An 18,281-nucleotide genomic window follows, 5' to 3' on the forward strand; every position below is an offset into this window, starting at 1 on the left:
GCTGGGTCTCCAACCAGCACTCAGGAATTCCACTGCGTAGGACATACAGGAAGTACAAGGAAGGCTTCTTGGCCCTCAAAGTCCCTCAGGAGTAAAGTGGACCTCATCCCCCAACCAGTAGTGTGCCAGGAGGCGCATTTGCACAGTGACGGAGAAAGGGGGGCGTGGCCTCCAAAGACTTCTTAGCAATCTCACTGTATGGGACTTACCGGAGGTAACAGGAGGGGCAGTTGGCCCCCAAGGATATTCTTGGCGGCCAACTACTCCTTCCATTACCTCCAGTAAGTCCACACAGCAGGATTGCTAAGTTCTCATAGCAGGCCACGTCCCCTTTGACCACCACTCTGCAAATGCGCCTTCTGGCGCGCTCTTGGTTGGGGGATGAAGTCCCCTTACCTCCTAAGGGTCCATTGGGGCCAACTAGCCCTCCTGTTATCTCTAGTGAGCCCCACACAGCTGGATTGCTGAGCGGTGGTCCAAGGCCACACCCCATTTTTACACCACTCTGCAAATGCAGCTCCTCGCGCACTGCTTCTGAAGGCCTCAGGACACAAAGGAACCTCTTCGCCCCACCAGCAGTGCGCCAAGAGTTGTGTTTGCAGAGTGTGGTAAAAAGGGGCATGACCTCAGACCACCGCTCAGCAATCCCACTGTGTGGGGATTACTGGAGGTAACTGGTGGGCTAGTTGGCCCCTAAGTACCCTTAGTATTCACAGGGGCTGAATTCCCCGATCCAGAACGCGCCAGGAGGCGCATTTGCACAGTGGTACAGGGAGGGGGTAGGGCCACCGGGGAGATGCCAGCTTTTTTTTACTTTGGTTTTTGGAAGGGTGGCTGTGTGCCCCCCCTCCCTTAATTATTTTTGGGCCATGGGGACCCCATCCCCCCAGGCCTGAGCATTTTTTTCTAAACAGGAAGGGGGCTGTGCGGCCCCCTCCCATGGCCAATTTCAGCCCCGGGGACCCCATCCCCCTGGGCATGGCCACATATTTATTTATTTTTTAAAAACGTATTTTTAAGGAGGGGGTCTGTGCGGCCACCCTCCTGAGGCCATTATTGGCACCGGGCATTGCCTAGTTTTTTTTTTATAGTTTGTTTTTCATGGAAGGGGTGCCGCGTGGGGCCTTGCCTCTTATTTTTTTTAGGGGAGGGGGCTGCATGGCCCCCCTTCCTTGGGCCACTTCTGGCACCGGGGACCCCATTCCCCAGGGCCAGCCCTTATTTTAAAAAAAAATATGTTAATGAAAAAGGGAAGGGGGCAGAGTGGCCCCCTTTTCCTGGACCACTTTTGGCCCCGGGGACCCCATCCCCTGGGGCCCGGCCTCTTTGTTGGGGACCGCAGGGGGAGCCCCTATGCCCCCGCGGTCCCAGCCAAATCGCCACCTCCTAAGGGAGCCGGCAAGGGGAGCTGCTGACATGCACCTCCTCTTGTCCAAAAGTAATCTGGTTTGCTTTGTGGAAGCGAGAGCAGGTTTCCTGCTCTCTCTTCCACTAAGTAAAGCAGATGTTTGCTATGGCAGGGCGGGAGCATGGCTCCCGCCCTGCAACTGCAAACTGCAATGTCCCGGGTTTGGGCACCCCGGGACATTGCTGGAGGTGCCCTGGGGGGTGGCAGTCCCCAGGGCCAAGGAGGGCTACAGGAGGGGGGCCATGCGGCCCCCCTCCCAACATGTAAAAAGTCCTAGAGAGGTGGTGGTCCCCGGGGCAGGGGGTCCGCAACAGACCCCCAAACTTAATGTATGTATACCCCAGGGAGGTGGTGGTCTCCGGGGCCATGTGAGGGCTCTCAAGCTGGCCCATGTTAGTGAATTAGATAGTGGGAAAAGTGGCCCATGTTTGCTAATTGAGGCAGTTTTGAACTTTTATAGAAACGCTGTGTAAGTGTTTTACAAGGGATGGAAGACTGCATAGATTTGAGCTTGCTGAAATGTTTTTTTTTTTATAATCAAGTTTTATTGAAGTTTACAATCCAAATAAGTTCATTGGTAACAAGTCACACATTTCATTTAAAACCCCCTGACCCTCCCTAATGACAACACAGATCCTATTAGTCTTTTCAGAGTAAGGAACTAGCGCCCTCATAACACATTGAGTTAGCAAGATATGATTCATCGAGATGGTAACAGGCCAAACCATTTGCCCCACACTTTGAAATGTTTGTTTTAACATCAGGGAAACCTTCAGTAAAAACTGGCCCAGCAGACCATAAAACAGGGCCACAGACGGTCAAAAAAACAGCCTACACACTGACCTCTGAGAGCAGCCCAGTGGACACGGCCTATAGGCTAATCCGACCCTAGTGGGGAATGCCTCAGGTGCAAAAATACAAGAGGGTAACTTCCTACATACCATCTGCTCCTGCAGAGTGAAACAGAGTTTCTGGACGGGAGTGGGGGAAGTGCACTAGAGGCGCTGGTAACAGAGATTCAGTTTACCAGTTGATACCCCAGTTTGCTATACTGGGGATCTAGAGGGAGGTAAATTTGCCAAGAAATAAATTAGCCCTTTGTTTAGTGGGATCATAGTAGCACAATGTGACATTATGAGAGAATGGAACCAACAGACCAGACCCTTTAAGGTGAGATGTCTTTGTCGACTGGATAAATATATGGATACAGAAGAATTGACATATGAAGGGTGGGGATGTCCAAGAAATTCAAAATGAATTGGCCATTATTGACGAATAATATTAAATGACGAGTCTTTCCACATGCCCAGCATAATGTTTCCTCAATTCAAGGTGATTTTGAAAGACAGGTAATTGATGACTAAATACATTTCTTGAAACCTAGAAGCGTTGTGTGAATGACGCCAGTGAGCATTTTCCTGTGAGGATTTCATCTGCTTTGAGAAAGTCTGGTTGGGGCAATACTCAGTTAAACTCAATATAGGCTGACAATGTATTGGTACTTTAGAAAGCATCCGAAAAATGAATTAATAAACTGTTTGTTTGAGAGCCATATATAAACTCTGATCATATGTGGACATATATTAAAATATTTTCACCAGAGAGCCTTTTGTTAAAATCTATGAATTCTCAAAGTATTTGTGCAAATGAATACGCTTATGAGAATTGGATTTCCTCATCTTCCTCTTTTGAAAGTGCTAGGGCTTGCAAGATTCTACAAGTCCACCAAACAGAAGTTAGAACATATGCTTTTTGTTTGCATTACCTTAAATTAATACAATTTAACTTTCAACTACCCATTGTTACTCCAAATGAGAAATGTTTCCTCATTACATGTTTTTTAGACTTTTGTGATATTGTGATGCACTTTGTTGATGTTTATGAAATAGTTTTTGATGTTCAGAAGTTTTTTAAAACAGTTTAAACTGACATATTAAATCAAATCAAAAACTGTACTTTACACAGCTGTTGTAATTGAGGCTAAGATAAAAGAAGGTGGCAGGAGCAACAGTTGCGGCATTCTAGGACAGAAAGGATGAAAGTAGGGTGAAAAAGAAAGCAAGAGAGAGCAAAAGAGTTTGAGGAAGTGTGCAGAGAGGGTGAGAGCAGAAGAGGAAAGACAGAAAGAGACAAGGAGATACAGCATATTGTGAGTTCATTTTCATCTTGCCACCTTTGATGCTCCATTTGTCTGATTTTTCCACGGTTTTGAAAGGGGTTTTGCTATTCTGGTTTCAAAAACCCCTACACTACATACTCTTCTATGGGTATTTGGCAGTGAACATGCGAAAGGCATTAGCTCGAGGAGCTGTCTGACATCACAGTTGATGGTTGTAATACCAGCTGCGCCTAATGAGTGGTAGCAATAATAGTAATATTATGACTTATTGTAAATGTCTGAGCAGATCAGCGAGGTTGAAAAGTGCTATGTGAGATAGATGCTAATATTTTTCCTCACTTTAAGGTAATCAAATGAAGGTAGAATGCACTTACGTGTATCAGGTTGATGTTTTATGAAATCCTGTAGGTCAGTGGTGATTTGGACGATTTGCCTTTCAAATATTTGTGCCGAATTCTTCAGCCCATGAAGGTCGGTAGAATGGGATCTGATGGTTGCATTGATGTGATGAACACAGGTCCACAAATTGGTAACATGTTTGTTCAGGCCTTCTTTTATCCTCTGCAAACTGCCAGAGATTGTGTCAAGCTTGCCACAAACCTTCTCCACGTGGGAAACTCTGGTGTCGACCCCGGAAATCTCTTTCTGAATGCTTTCAGTAGTTTCCTCACATTTGCCAAGATCTTGACTAACTCCACTGTGCATCAACTCTAGTCTTTCCCTCAGTTGGGTACAGCATTGATCATTGGTAGTCGAGAGTAAGGAGTGGTTTGAAACAGTTTTCTGTATGTCTTCCACTTTATGGAGGATTCCCAGTTGTACACTTTTACAAGTAGAGTTGACATCCAGGAGTTGCTCCTTGCAGCTGACAAGATCATCCTGCAGCAATCTGACATCTTCAAAAATGTTGTTCAGGTTCAATCGCAGAAGGCCTAAGTCTCCCTGCACAGTTTGAATACCTAATGTATTTTCCTCTATAGATTTGAACTTCTTGTACATGGTATCATTTAGCTTTTTCAATATTTCAAAATTGTCTGCTGCTTTTAGGAGCAAAACGGTTTGTTTAGAATTGAGGCTTTCAAAATCTCTTTGGTAGTCATCATTGCTGTGGGTCAAAGCTTGACATTTGTCCTGACAAAGTCTTTCAATGGCGTCGATTTTGTCTTTGAGGTCGCTCATTTCTATTGTCAGCTGCTGATTTGTGGATCCGGCTTCGCTGGGTGTCAATGGTCCTTGCCCAACATATGTTCCCTCAGGAGACGTGCTATTTGCTATCTCTAGTAGAGTTGCTCCAAACCTATCTTCAAGAGACTGTAGTTTTCCATCAATTAGAGATTTCAGTGTCTCGACCTCGCTAGCAATATGTTCTCTGAGGCTTCCCTCGATGTAGTAGCAATGCTCTTCAGCATTTTTGTCAGTCACATTGATTTTAGCATCAAGCTCGTCCAGTCTTTCAGTAAAGATGTCTTCAAACTTCTGAGTGCTTATGTGCCTCAGTTCATTGTCAACTCGGACATTTAAGACTTTGTGAGCCTCTGAGATTCTTTCAATCTTTTGATCCAAAGTCTTCATCCACTGATTAAATTCAACATCGCTATCAGCAACATGTGTCTGATTTGAAGATGCTTTAAACTGAGTTCGAAGCTCGTTAACTTCCTTCATTATACCCTTCTCCTTTTCCTGAATGAGTTCCACCAATCCTAAACAGCTGGCTTCATAGTCTTCACATTGCTGTTGGACATTTGTTATTTTATAATCACAAGAGTTTTTCAGATCTGCCATCTTTCTCTCAATGCCGTCAAGCATTTCATCTCTGAGGGCCTCAAATTTGTTGTCAATATATGCTTGAGTTGACACACTAGGCGATGTTGTTTTATGAACTTGGGCTGCTTCCTGAAGTTCTTTTAGCTGCCTCTCATAGCCCACTACTTTCTCATACAGCTCCTCTAGTTTTTCATCCTTAATCTTCAAATCTTCTTTGACCCCAGATAGTTCGGAAATTAGGTCTTCAGAGCCTCCTACCCTTTCTTTACCGCTCGGAGTAGGGAAAAGTATAGTTTCTGTTTCACCACCTAGGGCACCTTCTGTCCTCGGCAGATTGTTCAACCATGGCACTAATATTTTACTCACATCCTCCTGGACAGTGAGCTTGAGGTTTTCATTCACTCCAGCTAGTGACGTTTGTAGATTTAGTACTGTTTGTGTGAGTCGAAACAACTCGTCCTCCAGAAACTTCACCTTTTTTTCTTGAGGCTCATTGGATTCCCGTGGTCCTTTCCTTTCCTCTTCTGCAAAACAAGTGATAAAGACATGTATCATAATTGCGGTCTTTCAAATATATGTAAAACATATAAAAAATATTAAAAAAAATATATATATATTGACGGAAATGTGTACTATTTTACAATACTGCAGCTATCTCAGACTGTCATAAAACCAAAGAAAACTAATATTGTTATGCTAACTAGCACCTTTGTTTTAAACACAAGAAAAACAGAACTTAGTTTAATTTTTCATATAATCAATTGTTTTCCATCCAAATGCAGTTAAAATTTGCAGAGGGATTTAGGCCCAGATTTACTAAGCCTTTGCGTTGTCCTTGTTTTGCACAAGGTGACGCAAGGCAAAGCAAAGGCTTAAGTATGATTTACAAAGCCAAGCAAGGGGAACTGTGGCTGACCTTCCTTGACTTTGTAAAGAAATGTAAAGCGACGCATCGGCTTGCGCTTAGTTGCGTTACATTTTCTAGTTACAGCCGTTCACGGGTGGAGCATGGGCATTGCTGTGCATCCAACCATGGAAACTGACGTAATTCCAGATTTACTGAAATCTGTAAACCTGTGATTGCGCAAGAATGGGAAACCACTCCGACCATGGGGAAACATCCTTTACAACGAAACCCTTACAACGCTGTACCATTACAACGCAGGTTTAACAACGAAAGTCGTTACAACGACTTTCGCTGGAGGGCGCTCTAGGATAGGGAATAGTTTATTTTACTATCCAACACCTTCCTTACTATCCACGGGGACTGGAGTTGGAATAGTAAATTAAACTATTCACTATCCCGCGCCCCCAATGCAAGTCCTTGTAACGACTTGCGTTGTAAAACCTGCGTCGTAACGGTACGCTTTGTAAAAGCACGCGTTGTACCGTCATACATCCCCGACCACGATGCAACAAGGGTAAACACATTTATTTCTCTTCATTATTTCCGATTTCTATGTGTGATGCAGAATGCATCACGCATAGAAAGAGGACATTGCTTCTTAGGATTGTTTTTGTGCAAGAAGGTATTCCTTCTAGCACAAAAACACCTTTGCCCATAATGCATGAACCCTTTTACTATGGTGCAGGGATGCCTGCGTTGGTACCAGGCAACCTCAAATGCGCCAGTGGAGAAAGAGAGTTGACAGTGCCACATCTTAATAGTTATGGCGTAGGTCAGCTCTCTCTCATTCATACATGCATCTCAGCAACTTTTTTTGCTGCCCTCCGTTTAGTGAACTTTTAGTAAATATACCCCCATGTTTCAAAGTTCCATATTGACATTATATGTGTAGTAGTATTTTTCTGGTTTTATGTTTTCATGAAAAGATAATAATGGTGAATAGTGATTTTTATGTGAGAACCAATACACAAATGCTGAATTAATATGATTGTAGTTGAACAAAGTTTAATACTACTAACAGAAATATGTTTATTAACATGATTTAGTTATGCCACATTTTACATGAAACTCCATCTTGGATAAATAGATGCAGTTTGATGCTGTTTTCATTCCTGTATTGACCTCCCCCCCCGCCCCCATTCTGGTTTCCCTGCACATCTTCGCTCCCCACAGCTCTGCAGAACAAGGATAAGTTGATGTACATTTTTCTGTTTTGCTCTGAATAAACTTTCTAGTGTTCATAACTGTGACATTTTTCCAAGGCCCTTCCACTGAGATTCCATTGCTGAGGCTAGTCATATTCATCAGCGCAAAAGGTTCATCGTCTTAAGTTTAGTTTGAACACCTCTGGATAGCACTAACATGAAAGATGCTGTATGCTTTCTTAAAATTATAATAAAATTTATGAATTTAGGTCGTGACAAAGTATTCTGATTTGTGAGAAAATTGTTACTTCCAATCATGTCATGATGAGTTTGATGTTTCACTAATGAAATATGCAAGAATTATGTAGAAGAACTTCTTGCTTTTTGGGGTGAGGCATAGATTTTTTGGAGCTTTTCTTGGTGCTACTATGGATGCTGCCCATTTCTTTCCTGATTTCGATGCTTCCTTGGAATTTGGAATTATTTCTACTTTTGACTACTCTGTATAACTCTGCATTTGAGCTTTCATGGCAATTATTCTGTATAGCTTGATTCTGAGGATTTTGTAATAAACCATTTTGACTCTCCTCTGATCTAGAACTCAATATTATTGAGCGCCCCAAATGATTTATTTTGCTACTCTACTAAATTGATGTTGGGTTGAGGCTGCTTTTTTACACAAGATTAACTTGGAGCAGAACTGCCCGAGATACATTTTGGGGTGATTTGAATTTAGTGGTGTCCAAAATATTGGGGTACGGGATTCTGCTGCCACAAATCGATAGCAGATGATGGTTGAGTTTTAAAAATCACCTCCAAGTCAAAGAGGTCACCAAAAGGTTTTCCTAGTCCCTAGTACACTCCAGTACTAGAGTTTCTCAAGAACTGATTTGCAGTGCATTCCTGAAGGATCCAGAGTCCAGAGTGCAAGTATGAATATGGTGCATTGATTTGTGGATGTTGTATGTTTGCTTGGAGAGTGCAGAAGTATGAGTTTGAGGTATGGATTTCTATTCTTTATGTGAGATATATGGATGTGCGATGTTGATTGTGGGTTCAAGTGGTGGGTTGATCACTGTTTTATTGATGTATTATTTGTATTTGTGAACCTATTTGTTTATTGGTTGATTCGGTTAGCAGGTTAGTCAAAATCCAAGATCTTGAGATATTGTATTATTTGTCTGCATAAGGTAGCTTGTAGCGCAAGGCACCACATACACACAGACAGGGGTTTCTGAACGAACTAGTTTCTTTTTCAGGATTGTGTGCTTAGGTTACCCTGCTCCTAACTGCACCGGAGTGTGTACATTAACCAGGGCAGACTGCGTTTTGACAGGGATCTGCTTTGTGGGAACTGAGACATTAAACGGTACTGTGAAAAGTGCTGCTTTTGGTGTTCGGTTTATTTAAATTGGTTGAGAGATTTTGCTTTACTTTGACTTACTGAATCATCTTTATTTAGTTTGAACAGATAAGAGGTTTCTTTATTTTAAAATAAATACTGAAGGGTTCTGCAATTGTTTTATGGTTCACAAAGAAGTTGCACTGTGATTGGTTAGTCAGCCAGGGAGCCACACTGACACATTGTCATTTGCTGGTTGCTGACAGAGCCACCCTGTGATAGGATGGCCTAATTGACAGAGCAGCACTGGGATGGTTTTTATACTAGTTTATTATGATTTTGAGATCTTTTTGAGCACAAATAATGGGGAATATAAAAAGCATTACATTTCTGTTGTTCCTACTGTTGAGGGTCAGAAAGTACCTACTCAGGGGACACCTGCATATGAAATGATACCAGACTTGGTTTTACACATCTGATTAGATTTCTGAATAACATGAAAATACTACATCTGACAAAAAAAGTCAGTTTACATTACAGGGTAACTTCAAAATTAGAAAGCTGCATTTCCTACGGCAAACTAAGAATTACATGAAGCCAGTACCTAGAACTACACAGTTTGAGGCACTAAATAAATGGGGCAGAATGGCACCAGGAAAAGCGAGAAAGAAAATGTCAAAGTAGGTGAGGGGTTAATTTAGACAATGGTTGGAGACTAAGTGGGATTTACAAGAGAAATGCTGGAGGGAGGACATGATGGAAGGTCTTAGGGCCTATCCTGGCATAGTTATAGAAACATAACAAAACTAAAGCAAGCGATAGAGGGAAGCAGACCTATGATTTTGACGAGGAGGGTAATTTCCAAAATGATCTTTTCAATTCGTAACCTCCTACGTAATCAGTTGGAGCAATGGGGATGTATTGTTCTAGTTCTGGTCCTGGTGTGGGTGCAGGAAGAGATAGTAGTAATGTAGTAGGACAGTAATGGCAGCAATGCCTGGTACTAGTAGAAATACAACAGGCTGTGTTACTCAGTTGCAAAATTACTTATCTGCAAAGGACATTGGTGGTTGAAGAACTTCCTAGAGCAGTTAACATTGACATTTAAAAAATTTTATTTAATGAAAGGTTGCAGAGAAATATTGATTTAAATAAGTTATTAGCATGCAATGCTGATGAAATCCGATATTTGATCAAAGAAGCAGTGAGATTTGCAATTGAAGCACACAATAAATTAGAGGAATTGGCTGAAGAGTGCGAGTGGGACATCAGTAAGATGAAGAATTTAAAATGAATTTATAAAATAGAGTTGACACAAGATGCAATGAAAAAATTGGCTTAATCACTATGAGAGCCCATATTAAGGACTGGAGTGACTTGAAAAAGTGTCAGTGTCACGTGGTCGGAATAGGCCGGGCTAGAAATGCTGGCATTTACATGCTCACGTTTCTTTTACACAGAGTGACTTTTGACATACATTTGCATGTGTAACCATGCAGGATAACATTCTCTGAATCTGCAATGCTTACATTTCCACTTCGGAGGCACACTATCACAATTCAATTGAACCTACAGTACAAGGGATAAAATTCACTGCTCAAATGTTGTTTATATTAATGTCCGGTAGGCGACGACGATATCCAACTAGAATAAACAATTGTACCCTGACAGTGGTTGCGATATGGCCACATGGGTTCTATTGTTATATATACAGAACCGCTTCCTTGTTCAGGGAGAGGTGCACTCGGCTGACACGCAAGGTTACTACATGTCAGAATTCCAGTTCTGCGGAGTCCTGCATACCACCATGAGGGATGTCCTGCTCAACAACAAGACGGCAGCCTGATGACACCTACCCACAGGTAATGGGGAGTTAGACCACCCTGGTAGGGATCTGGCAGCTCACCCATCCCAGGCAAGACTAGGTTAGGGAGTGCACCATACACAGTACTTATATGTTCGCATATATTCACTGTCATAGCACAATGGTGGAAATATTCACCTTTTTCACTATTCTTGTAACGCTAATTAATGTAATCTGTTTCATTCTATTGATAATCGCAGTGCACATATTTTAAACATTGAAATGCCTTGCTGAGTAGTTCTTGTGTATTTCTTTGGGTATGCATGAGAGGCCAAGCGAAAGGGTTCTAGATCTGTTACCATGATTTCCTCAGAGGATTTGGGGTATCATGTTCTGAGATTGCACACACATTTGGTGCTCTGTAAGGTTAGTGGTCCAGATGGTGCACTGTGGGCTAGCAGCAAGATAGGCTCCAATATCATGTGGGTGTGCATGGGCTCAGTCTGGTACATTCCTGACATTTATGCTGTCCAACAAACACATAGTGTTGCCAGTGAGGTACATGCCGCGCAATATCGGGAAAGGCGGAAGAAAGGACAGCATGTAACAAGAATGTGAAGGGAACTGAAGGTGGGGCAAGGTAGATACAGGCAGGTGATTCAGAAGCTGGGGCAGGAAAGATTTTAGAAATTCCATGAAGTGAAGTGCATGGAGGGAATCTGGTGCATGTGCCATGGACAAAGGCTGATCTTTATGCGTTTACTATGAACTTTCTGAAATTGCGAGTGGAACCTGAAAGGTGATACAAGAAAGTGCCTAGTTTGACAAATATGTCACATGTGTTGTGGCCTGATCTGAACTCTTTATTTGAGAATGAAGCACATAGTGATTTATGGACCAGTGTAAAGCAGTGGTTGCATGACCGACTGAGGTATCAGCTACAGTTGCTCCTAATAATTCTCCTTCTGAGAAAGTAGCAAATAAGTACAGAGAGGTAAATTGATCTTTTGAAGAAGAGAGTACCTGAAAAGAATATAAATTGGATGAAAAAGTTGAGAACTTAAGCGGAGCCCTAAGAATCAGTGCATGCATTTTACAATCGACTAATGCACATTTTTAAGAAAAACAGTGTAGTCTATGATCCAAAAAAAGATGGTGTCAGCAGTATCGTTTCTGCTTTTGTGATGAATTTGAGGCCAGAGCTGAGTACCTATATACAGCAGAGCAAATTGTGTTGGAAGACGAAAAGCACAGATGAGATCCTGAAGCTGGCAAAGTAAATTAGTGATTACTTTCATGCGAAACAGCAAAAGATTAAGGATAAGTTGATAATTGCTCAGACAAAGCAGTTTGAGAGAGGTTCCCAAAACCAGGTGGGTTCAAATATGAATCCTGTTCAGTCTGGAATGAATAGGATCAATCAAATGCAAGTTATGTAAATGGCAAATGGAGCGATGCAAATGCAAGCTGCTTGGAAGAGGGATGATGAACAATAATGGAATGAATGGAAATGTTACAATTATTTTTAAAAACACTGCTTTTTACTTCTGTGGGAGGATCGGGCTCTGGAAAAGGGAGTTTGGCCAGAATCCAAATAGTATTCAGGGAGTGCTTGTTTTCCAAATGCAGAACAATATGGTGGTCAGAAAGGTCTCAAATTCGGAGCAGAGTGTGCAGAAATAGAACTCATTTCAGATGTCAGTGCCTTCAAAACCAATGATGCAGCAAAATGTCCAAAATAAAATACAATATAGTGAAGGGGAATAGCAGAATCCATTGATTCTGAATGATTATTCAGCAGGGAGCAATTCACAATGACTATGCCTGAGGGGGAGGAAGATTGTCTACGTGGAGCCGTCTAGGAGGCAGACCAAAGTGGTCCATATACTGATGGAGACGTCAATGCCATCCCATTTAATTTTTAATTGACAAGAGGGCTACCTGTTCTACAACTTGTTCTGTAAAAGTTCAAAACCTACCCATCGCAGGAAGAGATATCCAAGTTGTATGAATTAGTGAAAAACACATTGTTAATAAGGTTACAGCTCAGCTAATATTTGTCAGATGGAGAATAATCACCAGTTTATGTTGTTGGATTAAAGCCATGTGAATCAATTGGGAATGCATTTGCTTTGCAAAATGAATTGTGATTTATGGTACAATTTGTCTTCCCTGTCTTCCCGTTCTTCCCTGAAGACAGGGAAGACAAATTCCCTGTCTTCAAACAGAAGTTGTGAAGACAGGGAATTTGATAGGAATGATGAAATGTATGACGAACCGGAACACAACTGCATCAAAATTACTGAGTTATGTACTGAACCAAGATCAGGCATTAGAGAAATTCCTTTGGAAATGGATGATCTGAAACTATTTGTTGATGTTTAAGAAACGAATTGGAACACTGAGAGCTATCTATGCAGTATGTTCCATTTCTGAAACTTTGGAGGTTTCATTCTGCCAAACATTTCTTTGCTACAGGTGGCAGAATTTGAGTGTGACAATTTATACAGACAGGCAGTATGGTTTTGGAGTGGTCCATGATTTTGGTCAACTGTGGTCATAAAGATCTTTTATGACACCTTTTGGAGCTTCAATTAAAAACAGTGCATACATATTGGATTTTTTGGAAGCAATGCAACAGCCAAAGGAAATTACAGTGGTCAAGTGTGTTTCTCAGAAGCCTTGAAGAAATGTAGCAGAGGACATATGTGTCAGATCATGGAAAGAAGACTATAACAGTGGTGAATCAGATCGATAAATCAGAAGGTCTGTTCAAAAATCTCCAAGCAGACAGTTTACAATGGATTGAAGTATGTATTAGTCACTGTCTGCTCATTTTCTAAATGGGTCGAAGTGTATCACACCTAGAGGCCAGATAGCCTTACAGTTGCCAGATTATTGGTAAGGGAGTAAATTCCTCATTTTGGCATCCCAACTAGCTGTACAGCATTCCAGATCAGTCAAAGATTGTACTGCAGTTATTATGCAGTTTTTATCCAGAATCTTCAGGCATAGTAGAGAGGATAAATGTAACTCTAAAGAATAAACTGGCTAAAATGTGTGCTTCAACTTGTTTGAAATGACCTGATGCTGTTCCTCTTGTTTTGATAAGCATAAGAAGTACTCCTGACATAAAGACTGGTTAATCTAACAATTAGGTGACCATGGAAAGGCAGTGAGTCTTGCTTACATTCCTTCACCTGCATTAGTTCAAAAAACTGATGCTATTGTGCTAGATTACTGTCACAGTCTGGCTGATATGGTGAAATTGATCTTTCATCGGGTGAATACAGTAACAGAAGCAACAAAGTACATTCCCTGTCATGGTTTGAGTCCAGGAGACTGGGTAGTGGTCGGAAGTAAGACAGAAAGAATTGTTTGTAGGAGCGGTGGTGTGGACCTTAACAGGTGATACTGACGATGAACACAGCTATGAAGTGTGCCAGAGTGCCACGGGGATCAGAGTGAAGGACAGCGACTTTGTAAGAGTCAAAGCCAAGAGTGGCAGCAAGAACAAGTAGTCTCTGATCCAATCAATGAGAAACTGCAGTTGAAAATCATGTACAACTCAACAACAATGATATAACACCAGTAGAGGTAAGGTTTTAGATGTATTTAAACTCCCTTCACTAAGTGACGAATGGTGGGCTCTTTTGAATAGCGAACTAACTAGATGTGATCTATGAAGCGATTTCAAACTTACCCACTTGTAGATCCCCCTGAGGGGATGAGTCCTAGAAGAATTTTTCAAAACATGTAAATCCAAACTCATCTCTACTCTATCTGAAACCTTGAAAGAAGCAGCAAATGTTGATACACAGTGACTAGGTTCAAACAAATCAATCATAACACTAATTTCTAAAGAAAGGAAAGATCCCCTACAGTGTGGAAGTTACAAATCCACATCATTGATTAATGTGGTCTTTAGGATCCTGGCTAAAGTCCTAGTCACTATATTATGAAAGGTTATGCCCTCTCTTATTCATCACACACAACTGGGCTTTTTCCCTAGAATGTCATCCAGAAAACACCTGAAAACACTAGCCTCTTACACTGCAAAGCAAAAGACCTTGACAAGGAAGCACTTGTTATTTCGCTAAACACTAAAAGGGTGTTTGATGGAGTGGAATGGGGATGCGTCATGAATGATTTGGCCTTAGCCAGGACTTCATATCTAAAATCAAATGGATATATTACCTACCAACTGCACAGGTAAATTGTGTGTGTGTGGTGGGATGTTATCATGTTCCTATATGGATTAAATGCAACTCAAGGCAAGGTTTCCCCTTTTACTTGTCTGGTTTCATTTTATCATTGGCTACTAACATCTGAACTTCAGGCTTGGTGATTTTTCCCGTCCTGGGTAGTACAGGGAGAGTATTTCTGTACATGGATGACATCCTAATGACAGGTATATTTGTGGTTCCCAAACTACCTGCATTGATATCAATTTTAAACTTATTCTCTTAGATCTCTCTAGTAAAAAACAAAGTGGGGGAAAAGTAAAGCGATGGCGCTCTCACTTTTGTATGAACTGAGTCACCATACCGGACTTCCCGATTAAGGGTGTACAATAAATTCTGCGCTACAGAGGCCTCTTATTAGACAGAGGCCTCTCAGGCATATTGGTAGATAAAAATCTCCCACCAATACCAAGGTCCAGCCAGATTTTGAGAGATGGTCCCTGATCAACCTCTCTCCTTGGGGAAGAGTCCAAGCTGTCAAAATGGTAATCGTCCAGAGATTCAATTACATCTTTGGGATGTTACCTATTAAGATCAGAAACTCACAGCTCAATTTATTTATTTATTTATTTATAACAACATTTGTAAAGCGCGAACGACGGCCCTAAGGCATCTCGGCGCTAGATAACTGCAATGTTTAACCCGTGAAGGCGCTGAAGTACAGAGGATGGTGGAAATCAAAGATTGAAAAGCCAGGTTTTAAGGCTTTTCCGGAAAGACCAGAGGGAGGAGCTGGTCTTAATTGAGTGAGGGAGTGTGTTCCACAGTTTCGGTGCAGCTACCAGGAATCGTCTGTCACCCCAGTTGACAGTTTTAGTTCGGGGGACCACCAGATCAGAGGAACTAGAGGAGCGCAGTGTTCTAGACGGGCAGTAGTGGGTTAGGTTCTGAGTGAAGAACACTGGTCCGGCATTGTGTAAGGCCTTGTATATTAGACATAATGCCTTAAACTTAATCCTCTTTTTCACCGGGAGCCAATGAAGTTGTCTTATGGTTGGTGAGATCGGTTGGTATTTAGAGATGCGCCCTAGAAGCCTTGCGGCTGCATTCCGGATAACCTGCATTTTAGCTAGCACTCTCTCCTGAGCACCTAGAAACAAGGCGTTGCAGTAATCTAGGGTGGAGAGAACCAGGGCGCTCACCAAGGTTTTGGCAAGATGTTCGGGTAGAAAGGGCAGAATTTTCTTAATGAGCCGGAGTTTGTAAAAGGCTGAGGAGGAGATCTGGTTAGCATGAGGTAGGAAGTTCAGACGATTGTCAAACATGACACCCAGGTTCCTGACCTTATCAACCGGGTCTGGAGGCTGGCCCATAGACGAAGGCCACCATGAAGAGGACCACTCCGGGGAAAGATTGCCGAAAACTACAACTTCTGATTTTTCAGAGTTTAGTTTCAGGCAATTGTCGGCCATCCAGCCGCCAATTGCCTGCATGCCCTGATTAAGCATATTGGCTTTTTGTGGCCCATCGTTCTTAACAGCTAGGACCAGTTGGGTGTCATCTGCGTAGGACGTCAGGCTCATCCCATGTGCCCTGATGACTTTGGCAAGGTCCGACACATAAATGTTAAAAAGTGTCAGACTAAGGGATGAGCCCTGAGGAACTCTGCAAGGTAATGACAAGGGAGAGGACTCAAACGGTCCCACAGTGACGACCTGGGTCCTGTTAGCCAGGAAGGAGGCAATAAGATTTTTGGCGTTGCCTCGGATACCCGTGCTCTCGACACGGTCGACCAGGGTGGCATGGTCGACCGTGTCGAAAGCCGCCGATAGGTCCAGTAGGATCAGGATGGCTGAGCCTCCTGCATCCCGGATAGATCTAATATCATCCGCCGCTTTGACCAGGGCTGTCTCAGTTCCATGATATCGGCGGAAGCCAAACTGCGATTCATCCAGCTTTTTGTTCTCCTCGATAAAGAAGGAAAGTTGGGTGTTCATAATTTTTTCCACTATTTTCGCTAATAGAGGCAAACTGGCAATGGGCCGGTAACTTTTGAGTTCTTCTTTATCAAGGGTGGGTTTCTTGAGGAGTGGTTTTATAAGTGTTTTCTTTAAGGTATCCGGGTAGGTACCTGTGGAAAACATGGAGTTGCAGATTTCTGTTATGGATGAGAGAACTACATCCAAAATAGGCCGTTTAACCTTCAACGGACACGGGTCCAAGGCCGACCCAGATTTAATGGAGGATATGGTGTTTAGTACCTGCAAGCAGGTGACCTCTCTAAACTGATGAAGAACTGGTCCTTCAAGCTGAGTAGAGGCCTCATGGGAGCTGGTAGCAGTATTAGCAAAGATTCGATATATGTCGTCAACTTTGCTAAAGAAAAACTTGGACAAAGCATCACAGAGAGCTTGAGACGGGGGAGGAGTTAGGTCAACAGACGAACCTGCTAACTGTTTGGTAGTCTCATATAGACATTTATTAGAGTTTTGTGCAGTTTCTATTTTATGACAATAGGGCTTTTTCTTGGCGTCTATAATGAGATTTTTGTATGTGGCTACTGACTCTTTATACAGGACTTTTGATTCCTGAGAGTAGTCTTTCCGCCAGTGTCTCTCTCTGTTTCGGCACTGTTGCTTTTGTATGCGTAGTTCGTCCGTGTACCATGGGGCCAAGGGGGTAGATCTGTTGCGTGACCGTTGCTTGACTTGAACCAGATCATTGGCTGCTGAACTAACCCAGTTGTAAAATTGGGAAGTAGCAGTATTAGGGTCGGTGGATAACAATGGGGTGGTAGCTACAAGCAGATTTTTTAACCTGCATTCATCTATGTCCTCCCATGCCAAATACGGTTGGCGGGAGATGCAGTTGGATTTATTAAACAAGGGGTCATGTATTTGTAACGATGTCAGAATAAGATGGTGGTCAGACCATGTTAGCGGGAGTATTTGTGTGACTTTGAAGCCTGTGGCATTGGAAAAAATGCCATCTAACATGTGACCTCCATCATGCGTAGGAGCATGAACCAGGGGAACAAGGCCAAATGTAGATAAATCGGCTAATAATGTAGCTGAATCAGGATTGTCAAGGACATCAAAATGGAAGTTAAAATCACCCAGAATGGTGAAAGGATTGTCTAGTGCAGATACTTCCAGAATTGACCTGAAAGAGCCGATAAAGTCGTTTCTGGGCCCTGGGGGGCGGTAGAGGAGGATCCCTTTAAAAGTGTAAGATGGAGACAGTTTAATAGCGAATTCAATGGCTTCACAGGAGGTCTGTGGAATAATAGTGAACCTTACAGTGTAGGTATCACGGGCAATAATGGCAATGCCACCTCCCTTTTTCTTGATTTGCCTATCTAGTCTGTGGGTGGTATATCCCGCCGGGACGGCTATGACCAGGTCCGGATCGGAGGCTTGGCCCATCCATGTTTCAGTCATGAATAAAAGATCTATTTTGTGATCGTGGATCAACTCATGAATGTCTTGGCTGTGCTTGCCAAGCGAACGGACATTCGTGAGTGCTATGATGTGGGTTTTCATAGTATGAGATTTGCTATCCTTGGGTTTATGGCTAGAGGGGATCATATTATGACAGCCGGGGCAGAG

The 18,281-nt window shown here is 42.5% G+C and overlaps 1 protein-coding gene across 1 annotated transcript in view; it reads right to left on the reverse strand.

Annotated features, from left to right (window-relative positions):
- EMILIN2 (elastin microfibril interfacer 2) overlaps window positions 1-18,281 on the reverse strand; it is a 246,683-nt gene that overhangs the window by 92,375 nt on the left and 136,027 nt on the right. The window contains exon 4 of the mRNA XM_086965601.1: window positions 3,902-5,815. Coding sequence (XP_086821727.1) covers window positions 3,902-5,815 — 1,914 coding nt within the window. The remainder of the gene's footprint in view (window positions 1-3,901; window positions 5,816-18,281) is intronic.

This window comes from Lissotriton vulgaris, chromosome 4_1 (assembly GCF_964263255.1).
Source record: "Lissotriton vulgaris chromosome 4_1, aLisVul1.2, whole genome shotgun sequence".
Lineage (NCBI taxonomy): Eukaryota > Metazoa > Chordata > Amphibia > Caudata > Salamandridae > Lissotriton > Lissotriton vulgaris.